The sequence below is a fragment of the Belonocnema kinseyi genome, chromosome 4, assembly GCF_010883055.1.
Source record: "Belonocnema kinseyi isolate 2016_QV_RU_SX_M_011 chromosome 4, B_treatae_v1, whole genome shotgun sequence".
Classification (NCBI taxonomy): Eukaryota; Metazoa; Arthropoda; class Insecta; order Hymenoptera; family Cynipidae; genus Belonocnema; species Belonocnema kinseyi.
In genome coordinates, this window is record NC_046660.1 from 69054146 (window position 1) to 69068935 (window position 14790).

The window sequence follows — 14790 nt, forward strand, 5'->3', positions numbered from 1 at the left end:
GCTCCAAGGAGATTATGTTGAAAAATAAAAAAAAATTTACCCAAAAAAAATTGTTTTTATACTTCATTCTAAGGACTTATTGAACTACCCTCGTATTATGACGGTAATTCGTATTTATTGGCTGCATTTAACTGTTTTTAATTTTTAATTAAAATCTTCTCCTGTTAAAATATCATTTATTACATGTTTTGTTGATAATTCGTATTTTTGGGTAGAAAATTAATTTTTTGTTTGAACCTTGATGCTTATATGCAGGTTAAAAATGTAACTATGTGATTCAAAGTTTATTTTTTTTGTTAAAGAATCAAATTCTTTAGTTGAAGACATCTTTTTGGGTTAGAAATTAAATTTTTATGTACATACGTTTCCCAACGGCTGCATTATTTTCCAGTAGCGGGGGGGGGGGGGGGGGGGGGGGGGGGGGGGGGGGGTATTGGTAATGTAGATTATGGACGGACCCTAAGGGACAGTAAAAAAAATACGTGAAGCTGTTAAGGAGGGAGAGTGTCATCCAAAAATTATGCTAAGCTTAAAGTTACATATACTTAATTAATAAAAAGCTTATAAATTATTCAAAATAGGCATCTAATAATTGAAACAATGTATCCGGAGGGTACAAAGGAATACGCTAAAGCACTATTATTTGTGAATGGAAGGATTGACTACGAAGAATTTGATGTTATGTACCTCACTGTTGTTGTTACTGATGTAACGACAGTTCATAATGAAGATTCAGTTTTATGTATGTTTTAAAAGGAAAAACTAAATCCCCAAAATAATTAATTAATGTAAAATTGAAGGAAAAGATATTATTTGTTATGTTTTTTGAAAAAATTCTTTTATTAATCAATTTTGTTTTATACAATTTGCAGCATCTTTAACTTTGCTCATTAACGACATCAACGATAATCCTCCAGAATTTGAAAAACCTGAAGAAATGAGTGTCTTGGAAAATCAAAAAAGTGGAATTTTAATAGGAAAAATTACTGCTCTCGACTTTGATGGGCCAGGAAATAATGACGTAATATACTTAATAATGTTAGTGAATTTATTTATTATTTTCTTAGGGTGGCCGTAAATCAGGGAAAACCTGGATATCAGTAAGTCAAGGAAATTTATAGATAAGGGAAAGTCAGGTAATTTGAAAAAAATCTTGTAAAAGTTAGCGAATTTGTATAAAATGCCTTTTTAATAAACTGTCGAGAATAATAACCTTAAAATTCTTTTATTTTGTTTATAAAAGATTCTATGTTAAGAATATTAAAAGATTAAGATTCTGATCTTTGAATAATAATGTTTAGAAAAAATGAAAAATTTTCAGGGAAAAATTAGGGAATTTTGAAAAACAAATTATGTGGCCAACCTGCTATAATATTCTTGTTACTAATTTGTATGGTCTTTTCTTTCTATTCTTTATAGCATTATCTTTTTGTGAACATAATATTTTTAGTTCAAAATCTATTATTTGGTTAAAAATTAAACAATTTTGTTTAAGTCATCCGTTTTGGTCGAAAATTTGATTGTTTTGTTAAAAGTTCGTCTTTTTAGATTGAAAACTCAACAATTTTCGCATTAGGCTCATTTTTTGTTGCAAATTCATATTTTGGTCTTAGACATTCTACTGAAATATTTCTTGTTTAAAAATGTAACTATTTTTTTAAACTTTGTGTTCTTACATAAAAATGTATCTGTTTCTGTATAAATTTAATATTTTGTGGTCTAAAAATGCAACTTCTTGGTTAAATATTAATCCTCTTTTGTTGGAGTTTCAACTATTCTTTTAAAAATTCGTATTTTTAGTTTAAAAAAGTATCTCTTCTGGTAGAAATTTCAACTTTTCTATGAAAATTGAAACTGTTTGGTTAAAAACGAAAATGTTTCTTCGTTTACTATTTAAATATTTTATTAAAAATTGTTCTCTATGGATGCATGTTTTATTTTTGTTGGCTTGAACACAAAATCTATTTTTTGGACGAAATACCTAATATTACATCATTTGTTGAAAATGTATATTTTTGTTGTTGTAAATAGAACTACTTGGTTTTAGGTTGAACCACTTTGTTAAAAAATCTTTTTTTAAAGATTCATAATTTTAGTTGAAAATTAATCTCATTAGTTAAAAATAAACTTACTACTTATGAATTATTTTATAGATTTAAAAATTTAACTGCTTTACAGTCTGAAATGCAACTAATATTGGTTAAATTTATTATCATTTTTTTATATTAAAAATTCGTCCATTTAATTAAAAGTTTATTTTTGTAGGTTGAAAATTCAACTTGTTGATTAAATTTTAATTTTTTGTTCAAAATTCATTTCCTTTACTTTAAAGTTCAACTATTTGTTTGTAAATTAATCAATTAATTTTTTTGTGGTTGAAAATTCAACTGTTTGGTAAATAATTTATTTGTATCGATTACAAGTTATTTTTTTTTATAAAAAAATCATCTTTTCTGGTTTAAAAGTTATTTTTTTTAAACATTCAACTTTTTAACTTCAAAATACATCTATATGGTTGAAATTGTAACGAGTTTTGGTGGAATTTTAACATGCTGCCTTTAAAGGTTCGACTATTGGGGCAAAAATTCATCTTTGCACTTTTGATTTAAAAATTCATCTGTTTTTTTTAAATTTATTAGTCTTTTGAAAAATGTAATTATTTAGTCGAATAAGATTTGTTTTTGATTGAAATTTAATCTTTTCATTTCTTGGATGAAAATTCATATTTAATGATATAAAGTTCTTTTCGGTTGAAAGATTAGATTTTTTAACTTTTATCTAAAGTTATTTTTTTGCGTTTATAAAAGATTCTATGTTAAAAATGTTACAATTTTTTAATTCTGGTCTTTGGATTTTAATGGTCAGGAAAAATGAAAAATTGGTCTGTGGAGAATCAAGGAAATTCAGGGTATTTTAGAAATCAAGTTTTTCGGCCACTCTTTTTCTTAAATAATGATCAAAAATAATTTTTTTGTTTTAATATTTTTTTAATAGACCCATTAACGGGACCAAAAATGAATTAGTCCAGATCGACCCAAAAACTGGAATTATCAAAGTAGACGAACATGCTAAAATTGAAGCTGAAGCGTATGAATATTTATATTACAACGTGTCTGCTACTGATAGTGTCCATAATACTATATTAGCGGTAAAAAAATTATGTATAAGACATTTTCAGAAAGTCAATACGTTAATTAAAATTATTATTTTAAATAATTATTTTGATTATACTCCGAATCATTTTCTTTCAGATTGAGATATACGTAATCGATGAAAATGACGAATTTCCTACCATACCTCCAGACAGATTTAATTCGACAATTCGCATCAAGGAAAAGTCTGAAAATGGTACAGAAGTAGTTCCTGTGCATGCTATTGATAAAGACAGAACATGTAAGTTTTTGATGAACTGGTGAGAAACTTATAATAATATCACATCCACAATAATAATCTAGAAGTTCCATAAGTATAAAAGGAAAACAGTAATTTTCAATTGATAATATTCGGAATTCTTTGGGATCAATTTAAAAATTTCAAAATGGTACAATGGACTAATATTAAATAAACCAGGGTGGCCGTTTTAATTGACGAAACAAATTCCCGGTTCTTTCCCGGTTTTTCCCCGGTTCGCAAACATTTTTCACGGTCAATAAAATTTAAAAAAATGAACACTAAAGCTACAAAATGTTCCACTTGAGGTAATAAAAACGGAGCTGCAAATGAAAAAACTCAAAGTGGAACTGTTAAATTTTGAACTTTTAAAATTTAAATTTAAAAGTTTTAATTCAAAAATTTTGTATTCAAATGCTCAATAATTTACGCGTATAAAATTGAAGGTACTAACATTTTTCAATATAAAGAATATAAATCCACTTGATCATTTTCAAAATTTTAACTGAACACTTCTCAAATTAGAAATTCAAATACTTTCTTTTTAAATAGTCTAAACATCCTTGGAAAGCTTCAAAATTTTATTTCAAAATCTTGAGAAATCTAGAAGTTATTTTAAATTGGTTTTGAATTTAAAGTTATTTTTAAAATGTTTTCAGAACTTCTAAATACCTGTCAAAATGAATTGAATTTTTTGTGCTATTTTTAGAAAATCCTGTAAATTTTAGAACACTTATTTACAATTTGGATGTATGAATAACAACTGAACATTTATTATTTGTAGTCGAAATTTAAGTAATTTTAAGAGATATGTAGAAGTTTTAATAAGATTCAAACTTAATGTAAAACTTGAAATTATAGCTTATTATAAAACAAAATGTAGATTTTCGCAGATTTTAAACAAAAAAATTAGATTTTTTTCAAGAATTTTGAAAGGCTTCAAAAGAATAAAAACACTTAAGATTCCTGGGAAAATTGAAAATAACTTTTCATTTTAAAAAATTAGCTTAAGAGAATATTTAAAAAGTTTTTCAAAGATTTAAACAAAATTTTCAAAAAAGATTTCAAGAAAACTTTCTAAAACTTGCATGATAATTTTTAATCTTTTTAAAACTCCTAAGTATCTCTTAAAGTTACTCCAATTTTTTTTACAAATGTTCATTTGTAAATTATACATAAAAATTTAGAAATTTCACTTACAAATTAAGCATTTTTCAAATACTACAATTAAAATGTTCACGTTCAAAGTTTCAAGGCTCTTCGAAATTTTAACGTCTTCAGGTTTTCTATGTCAAATAATTGAGTTAAAGAGTCTTTACTTTTAAATATTTGGTTTCAATTTACTTGTCTTGAATAAAAAATCAAATATTGATAAATATTCAATAATTAATCTTTTTTTAAATGAAAAATTTCAAATTGAGTGGGTTAAATTTGAATATTTTAGACTGAAACAATATTTTAAATTTAATAAAATCCTTTAATTAAGAATATATTATTATGAAGTTATTTTTAAGTTGAAAATAGTTTATAAATTTTCAGTCACGTTCACATTTGTTTAATGCCTAAGCCTTCCAAATTGAAACCGTTAAAGTTTTAACATTAAAATCTGAACATTCTGAAATTTTGAACTGATTTAAAATTGTTCTTTTAAATCTTTTTTGTTCACTTTTTATTACTTACAGTACAGATTTTGAATTACGCATTGTAAGCTAAATAAAAGCATAATTTACAAACATAACAATTCCACTAGTTATTTAAAAACTGTTCAAATCGCACGTGAACAGATTTTTCTTCTACAAATTTGTAAAATTCGCGGTCAAAAAAAAAAAAATCACTGTCATTTCCCGGTTTCTCGGTCCAGCGGCCACCCTGTAAACGAATATTTTGTTAATAAATTTACACTGGAAGCTGAACTTGTGCAATAGTCAGGGCCGCGAGAATGATTTCTGTTAGATTTGGACGCACGGCGCAACCTGATGAAACAAACTCGGTGAGAGTTTGCACAAATCCAGTTTGCGGAAATCCAGGCTCCAGTATATTTGAAGTTTTACTTACTATGCTTCTTTAATTTAATTTTTCATTCTATAAGTCTTTCATTTCGTTATGACTTAAAATGCTTGGGTAAAAGAAAAAGCCTTCAACTTTTTTAACTTTTGATTTAAGTGTCAATAAAATTAATTACATTTTTTAAATCTATAACAATTACAATTTTTAATTTCAAGTAGAAATAGTCTTTTACCATCTTAATTTATTATATAAAAAAGTAAAAATTAAACATCTTTATGTTATTTTTCAAAATCAAGAGTTTCATACTTAGAGCAACACAAATCCAGATTATCTTAATTCCTTTAAAATCTCTGAATTTCTTCGATACTCTGAAATACCTAAAACTGTTAAATATCCTAAATTTCAGAAATTCACTGAACTTCTTGAAATTTCATGAAGTCTTTCAAATTTCATAAATTCCTTAAATTCCCTTAATGCTCTGAATTTTCTGAAATTCTCTGATTTCCTTGAATTTCCTAAATGCTCTAGATTTTCCTAATTTCTTGAATTCTCCTTGAATTTTTTGAAATCCTTTAATTTCTCGAATATTCGAAAGTCTGAATCCTTTGGGTTCCCTAAAATCCTTACAAACTCTGAATTCTTGAAATTCTGCAAATCTTCTAAATTTCTTAAATATTCTGAATTTCAGAAATTCTTATAATTCGCTGAATTTCTTGACTTCCCTGAACTCTCTGAACTCTTTCAATTCCTCCAAGTTCATGGATTTATTTAATTCCTCTAATACTCTGAAATCTCTTAAATGCTTTGAAATTCCTGAATTCCTTGACTATTCTCAATTTTGTGAATTTTCTAAGTTTCTCAAACTACCTAAATATTCTGAAATCCGTCAAATTTTCGCAATTCCCTGAATTCCTTGACTATTCTGAATTTAGTGAATTTTCTAAATTCCTTAAATTACCTGAATGTTCTGAATCCTTGAAATTCTCTAGTATCCCTGGAATTCTTTAAAATACATGAATTTCTGGATTAATCTGAATTCTCTGAGTTCGTCAAATATTTTCACTTCGCTGAATTTTTCGAGAATTTTGAATACCTTGAATTATCTAAATTATTGTAAATCTTGTAATTGCTTAAATCCTCTGGCATCCCAGATTTCTCTGAATTTCCTAATATCATTGAATATTCTGAATTTTCAAAATTCTTCGAATATTTTGAAAACTTAAAATTCTTTGAATTCTCTAAACTTCCAAAATTATATAAAATATCGGAAATTTCTAAAATTATCTGACTTCTTCGAATATCCTAAAACACCTCATTTCTTTAAATTCCCTGAATTCTCTTAATTTCCTTAGTTTCATAAACTTATTGAATTCCTTTAATGCTCTCAAATACGTGAAATTTTTTGAAATAACGGAATTCCGTATATCCCTTAAATTACCTAAATGCTCTGAAATCCTTAAAATGCTTTAATATCTCTCAAATTTTGTGAATTCCCTAAAATCCTTGCATTTTCTTAATATTCTGAATTCCCAAAATTCTTTAAATTCTCTGAACTTCTTAACTTATACAAATTATAGAAAATTCATTACATCTTCTGAATTCTTAGACTATTCTGAATTTTGTAAATTTCCGAAATTACCTAAAAGCTCTGAAATACCTGAAATTCTATTATATCCCGGAAATTCTCTGAATTCCCTAAAATTCTTAAATTTCTGGCGTATTATGAATTCCCTGAATTCGTCAAATAGTTTTAATTCCCTGAATTGGTTTATCATCCTGAATTCATCAAACATTCTGAATTCCTTGAACATTCTAAGCTTCTTAAATATTCTGAATATTGTGAATTATCTAAATTTCCGAAAATGTCCAAATATGTCTAAATGTCTTGAATTTTTTGACAACTCTGATATCGCTGAAATCTCTAAAAGTCTTGAAATTTCTGAATTGTTTGAAAATTCTGAATTCCTGAAATTCCTTGAATTCTCTGAACTTTTTAAGTTACCCAAATTATTGGAAATTCTAAATTTTTCTGAATTTGCTAAAATCCTTAAATTTTTGGCATATTATGAATTTCATAAATTCGTCGAATATTTTGCATTCACTGAATTTCTTGACTAATCTGAATTTCATGATTTCTCTGAATCTTTTGAATTTCTGAAATACTTTGAATTCTCTGAAGTTCTTGCATAATCCCAATTCTCGAAAATTCCTGAAATTCTTTGAATTTCTTGATTTCTTCGAATTTCCTTAAGTCTCTTTTTTAAAGTCTCTAAATGTCCTGAAATCCGCGGAATTTTATGCGTTTCCGCACATATTCGGACATGCTGAATTCCTTCAATATTCGAAATTCTTTAAATTTCTGTTTTTCTTCTAAAATGAATAGTTTCCTTCAATTTTTATGAATTATCCTAAATTATTTGCACTAATTTTAAGTCCTTGGGCTGCCGTTAACTTTCAGAATTCGTAAATTTTCACGAATTCAGAAAATTATACGAACTCAGGGAATTGAGATAAATGAATAAATTCCCAAAATTCAAGAAATTTCATGAATTTAAGAATATTGCAAGGCATTTAGGGAATCTAGTCGAATTCAAGTAAACCAGGAAAATACAAGAATGAGGCAAATCACACGAATATAAGGAATTCAGATAATTGAAGAAATCTGAAGAATTCAGGAAATTTCTAACATTTAAAAATTTTGCAAGAAATGTAAATAACTTATTAGACAAATTCAATAAATTCAGATTATTCGGAGAATTTAGATGAATTCAGATATATCGGGAAATTCGGAGCAATTCAGAAGATTTCAAGGAAATTTGAAGAATCCAAAAGGATTTAAATGATTGTAAAATGATTTGATGAAACAAATCAATCCTTTCTTCGACCGTTGATATTTATTGATTTCAAATCGTAGATTTCAAATTATATATGTCTTACGGTCCAATTGTAAATCAAAAAAATAAATATGAGTCAAAAAAACATGTTCTTCGAAACTCAGATATTTATTTAATAGAAAAACTCCTTTTGAAACTTCCTGACGTTTCGGTACACATGCGTACCTTTTTCAAAGGTTCTTAACCTAAATAATTATATTAAAGATTAGTAATTTTAGTCTGCACAAATATGGAAATTGAATTTAGTTTTTTGAAATTTTGAGATTAAATTATAATTTGAATTAGTTACATTATATTTACTTAAATTTTATTGAATATGTGTTGGAAATAAGGCATTATTTCTACACCTAATTAAGCAAGTTTCTTAATTAGAAAGAGAAAGAACTTTCTTAATTAGGTGTAGAAATAATGCCTTATTTCCAACACATATTCAACAAAATTTAATTCCCTCGAAGTTCATGAAATATCCTAGTTAATAAAATTCTTTTAAAATCTTTTAAAAATATATAATTTTTGGAAGTACCCTGAAACATTAAAAAATATCTTTATATCCTGCAAAGTTAAGTGACATCTGATAATATTCCTGGATCCTTAAATATTCCTAATCCTTTAAAATCATTTAAAATCTCTTGAAAGTATTTGGAGTTACTGTTAATTCTTGAAATCCTTTAAAAATACCCTGAAATTTCTATTTTATGGTTTTTTCTATTTAAAATATTCGAAATCTGCAGAAATTTTTAGAAAAACTTTTAAATATTTCAAAGTGTTTCAATGGATTTTAAAAAATGTTGAAAAATTTTATTATTTCAAATTTTTGAACATATTTGGAAATACCTTGATATTTCTAAATATTTTAAATCTTTATAAATAGCCTCAAATAATTAAAAATCTTTTCATATTCAGTGAAGCTAAATAAAATCTAATAATATTCTTAAAAATCCTAGACATTTATTAATCTTTTAAAATCTGAAAATATTTCCAATCGTTTGACATCTTTTAAATTCGCTTACAATTTGTTAGAACTTCGGCATATTCCTTTAATTCATTTAAAGTACACTCAACTCTTTAAGATGCATCGAAATGTCTTGAAATTTATTAAAATTCATTCGGAATCTATGAAAATATCCGAAAAATTTTTCAATAAGTGGAAATTCCTTCAATGTTTAAGAACGCCTTTAAATGCTTTTTAAATGCTTTGAGATCTCTTAAATCATGTGAATAAATTCTTTGTAAATTTATTAAAATACAGTCAAGCCTCGTTTATTTCAACAGACGTTTATTGCCAGTCTCTGTTATTGAAAGCCAAGATAGTCGTCTATCTCAATTCCCCAACTCCCACCACTGATGGTCACATGTGCCGGGTTGCGAAGGATTTGCAAAAAACGAAGTTTGACTGTATTACATAATTGCTTTGATTGCCTTGAAGTAAAATAAAATTTGATGATAATCCTTAAACATCCTTCGAATATATTATTAAATAGATTAAATCTATCATTAAAGAACTCTACGTGGAGAGTATTCTTACTAAAACCAACACCTTTAGTAACCTCTCAGGACTTCTTAAGGTAAGCTATTAACATCCTTAGCTTCTTTGAAAGAGTGCAGGGACAGCAAAATTGTCCCAAAATTCTTACAACTGAAAAATAATTTGGGAACATCTAAATCCAAATCAATTCTACATAATACAAGTTTGCTTCTCTTGAAAGAAAGAATACAACATACCAAATTTCTCGTGCACACTACCTCCAAAAAACTATTAAAACTTCACCTTTTCCTAACAAACACTCTCAGATTTTAAATTTGGTCTATATTGGACCGGATATCTTTTAACCAATTCCGACGGATCAAAGAGATTTCCACTCAAAAACAAAAATAAAATTTGACAAATTCATTCCAGTAAGGCAAACAAAACTAACAGATACAGTAAAAAACATCTCTGACTCTCCTCTCAGAAATGAAATGATTTCAGCCTTATGTAAAGGACATAATTTTGCAGTAGCTCCTTCGAAAATCCCGAAAGAAGAAATAATCAGCAATTTAGAATCCACAATATATACCCTTTCACCCGAAAAAGCGAATGACATACGACGTAGGACGGCTAACATTTTACGCCAACCTTACGTTACATCAAACTTAACAAAACAAGAAAAAACCGCAATTGAAGAACTCAATCGGAATATAGATATTATAATATTACCCTCAGACAAAGGCAACACAACAGTAATAATTAATAAAAAAGACTATAACAACAAAATCATGGACCTTCTAACTGGCGATACATAAAACTTAAAAAGGACCCTACACAAACAATAGTCAGTAAAACAAAAACCCTTCTCAAAGACTCTAAACTTGACAGCCAAACAATATCTAAATTAATACCTACTAATCCCATCTCTTCAAGACTTTACAGACTTCCAAAAATCCACAAAGATAACATTCCACTCACACCGATCGTCAGCACAGTAAACTTACCAACTTACAATCTGGGACGCTTCCTTGCTACAAAACTAAATCATTTTACAGGAAACTCCATCAATGACGTCCAAAAATCATTTGACTTTATCGAAAAGATACAACAGATTCCCATTCAACCCCAAGACATCATAGTGAGTTTCGACATAGTATCTCTCCTTACGAAAGTATCAATCTCTGATACAATTGATATTATTAAATTTTTTACAAACTTCCCTTCCGAGCTTGTACCTTTCATAGAGCACTAACTCAATAATACTTACTTCTCTTTCAATAACCAATTCTACGAACAAACCTCAGGGACAGCAATGGGATCCTCAATCTCACCTGTCATAGCCAATGTCTGTATGGAACATGTAGAAACTAAAATCTTCAACCAAGCTAAGCTTAAGCCGGCATTTTGGTTCCTTTACGTTGATGACTCTTTTGTCATTTGGCGACATGGACAAGATGAACTAAATAAGTTTTTCGATTTCATCAATCGATTACATCCTAATATCCAGTTCACCATAGAAATTAAACAAAACGGAAAATTGCCTTTCTTGGACGTATTAGTTTACAAAAGATCTGATAACACATTTGGACATAAAGTTTACAGAAAACCCTTGCATACAAACAAATACCTACATGCCTCCTCCCACTATCACCCATCTCAAAAACAATCGGTCATCAACTCCCTTGTATACAGATCTGTCTCCATAACAGATAAAGATAACTTACAAAAGGAATTACAAAACGTTAAACAAATCCTAATACAGAACGATAACACGAACAGAAAAATTGATAAAGCAATAAGAAAATACACTCAAAAAAACAAGTCAACACAACCTACGAAAGAAAGATAGAGAGAAATGACCACCACCCTACCCTACATTTAAGGTGTCAAAGAACAAATAGGAAGAATTCTCAACAAACACCACAACCAAATCATATTTAAACCACCTGCGAAAATAGAACAACTACTAAATAACCCTTAAGACAAAAAGGCACCCCTCAGTGATCCAGGAGTATATAAAATCCCATTTTTTTGTGGCAAGTCTACATTGGAGAAACCGGGAGAACGGTGAGCCAACGTATAAAGGAAGATGAAAGTAAAGTCAGGTTAAAACAATTTACGCAATCAGCATAAAATTTTATTTGACAAAACAACAGTCATTGCAAAGATACACAATATCTTTCCAAGAAAATATAGAGAAACAATCGAAATCTTAAAACACCCTAATCACATCAATGGGAACAATGAATATAAGACCAATCCAATTTGGCTTTCCGACCTCCCGGATTAAAAAAAGAAATTTGTTTGGCCAATCCGGTTCGACCAGTCCGCACGGTGGGGTGCTCTAGTCAATCACAGGCATCGTAGAGAGTATAAATAAGAACAACATAACATGATACCTCAGTTTTAGGTCAACCCTGAAGAAATGAACTGCAATGTTCACGAAACGTCGGCAAAATTCGTAGTTTTTTACATGATCGGAACCCGAAATATCTCTTTTCTTTATTGTGTATTTCTTTATCGTTTTCTTTATGGTAAGATAAAGTATGAAGTCGTTACAATAAATTTCGCGCACTCTAATTTTTCAATTATTTAAAATCCCGACACTAAATGCAAAAAAGCACAACGAGGTCCCCACAAACGTGGAGGGCAAAGTCGTTACAATCATACATCTTATAATTAAAAAGAAAATTAAATTCCCAAAAACCTACATCTAACTATCTGAATTCTAATGAATTTGGATAGTTCAGTGAACGGGAGTTTTTAATTCAAGTAGGAGAATCCGTTGTGAGTAGCGTCCTTTTTGAATGACGCTTATTAAATTAAAATTCTGTCATTAAAGTAAGGTAAAATTAAAATGAAAATAAGGTAACAGATGGATGACTGAACCCAGAGAGACTCCCTGCTCCTGGACCCTCGAGTAAGAAGTCCTGGTAATCAAAGAGACCTGGTACCGGTATCGCAATCAATTTATAAACTGCATTGGTCCCACGTTATCCACACTTATTAGCTGATTGCGCGCGCAATCGATCGTATGATGGAATGATTTCGTGTATCATCCCTTAGGTCTACCTGGCTGTCCACTTTGGCGTCAGGAGCGTATCAATATAAATATTCACCCATAGCTGTATCATTAAATTCTAATAATGAACGTAGAACGGACCTTCTCAAAATCTTCTTTAAAAAATTTATTTAAATACCTTATTGTAAATTTCTTTAAATCTTTGAAATTATTAAACACCCCTTAAGGGGTTAAACTAAATTTTCAATTCTGCTGCAATGCCTCTCAGGTATGAAATTTTAAACTTTTTTTTCAAAAGTGCGCTATGTTGAAAAAAACTAATATATCGAGAAAAAAATGCCTCGTACGTCTCTTGCTGTTGTTTTATGAAATCGAAAAACTTTAATTTCTTGATCCAGATCGAAAATTGCGGGAGTTAGGTTTCCGGCCGGGGACCATTTTGTTATGAACTAATTTGAAAATAATATTTTCTGTGCTTTATTATTAGTATTATAAATTCCATTTTACAAAATTTCTATTGATCTCTTTATTGAGCCAAAAAAATTCCCGAAATATGCCTATTTTTTCGTGCTTTACAGTGGTTAAACCCCTTAAGATTTGTAGATAAACTGTCTGCAATTTCATTGAAATATTATAAAATTCCGTCAAATTACATTAAGTCTGATGACATTCCCTAAAATGATTGAAGTTCTATTAAATCATTTGAGATTCTAAAAAAAATCATTAAAGAACCTTACTGCGAGCATTTAAAATCCTTCAAAATTATTGGCATTCTTCGGAATTTTTTTAAATCCCCTAAAATTAGTTGTAATTACTTAAAAATACTTTGAAGTATTTGAAAGTTTTATAAAATCCCTTGCAATCTTTTTAAATAACATAGTTTAATTTGATAAACTAAAAAAATTTTGTTGTTAGCAGTGATTTCAAAATTTGTGAAAAAATTTGTTTTTCTGGATATTTTTTCAAATAATGATGGAAAAATCAAAATGCTAATCTAATTATACAATATATAATATAAATTCACTAAACTCTCGCTTTCCGTCACTGCGTTCTCAGCCTTCCTAGAACTGCTGCCTCACACATTTTATAAGGATAGTAGTTCAAGAGCAGTTGCGACATTATATATATGAATATATATTCCAATTGGAAACGAGTCAGGCGGCCCTCAGTATTTAAGTTTCTGTCCCGCTGAAATCAGTCCAAGACCATTTGAAGGCAACCCCCGACACTTGACTGAAAGCGAGAGTTTGGTGTACACCATTTATAACATTTACAATATTTTATTATAAAATAACCAAACTTAAACTTTACATACTAAAGTTTTGTATACATTCATTTTCTTTCATTTTGATTTGTTAGAAATATTACGTAACTTCTTCGATTTACCACCCATTCCCCTTTCCCCTCATAAAAGCTATTATTTTATTTATGAATGGCCCTAAAACTATGGTACACTTGAACTTGAAATTGTGGACCGCTTCGGTTATGACCTACAACACTAAGTCAGATTCTCCGAACGTAAGCATCAGGAGCGCATAAACTGACGCTACGTGACGCAGTTGTCTAATTAGGCCGTTGGGCTATCAGTTCTCGAAACGTACAAATAAGGTTTCCTAAAATCCAAGTTCGAGTGTATTAGAAAAATCATTTCCATATTAGCCATTAAGTTTTTATTCATTTACAGTTGATTATCGCTGCTACAGATAACGGAAATCCTAAACAGAAAACCGCAACTCAAAACCAAAAAATCATATTCATATCGACAGAAGGACCTGAATTTACCAAAAATACATTTAATGCCGAGTTCCATGAAAATACTACAGGGTTAAAAGAATTTATTATCATACCTCTTGCTTATTATATAATAAATAAGGGCATTCAGGATAATTCGAGTGTCGAAATTTATTACTTTTAGTCCGGGAGCTGGGTATGTTCCCGTATGCATTCAAGAGGCAAAAGGTAAAAACTAGTTAATCTTATGTATTTTGACCCGCTGAATCCAATGGTAC

At 28.8% G+C, this 14790-nt stretch overlaps 1 protein-coding gene across 1 annotated transcript in view; it reads left to right on the top strand.

The window, feature by feature from the left end:
* LOC117170955 (cadherin-23-like) overlaps positions 1 to 14790 on the top strand; it is a 39012-nt gene that overhangs the window by 10659 nt on the left and 13563 nt on the right. Inside the window, 6 exon segments of the mRNA XM_033357996.1 lie at positions 582 to 742; positions 873 to 1038; positions 2995 to 3148; positions 3252 to 3393; positions 9564 to 9686; positions 14485 to 14673. Of these exon segments, the coding sequence (XP_033213887.1) occupies positions 582 to 742; positions 873 to 1038; positions 2995 to 3148; positions 3252 to 3393; positions 9564 to 9686; positions 14485 to 14673 (935 nt within the window).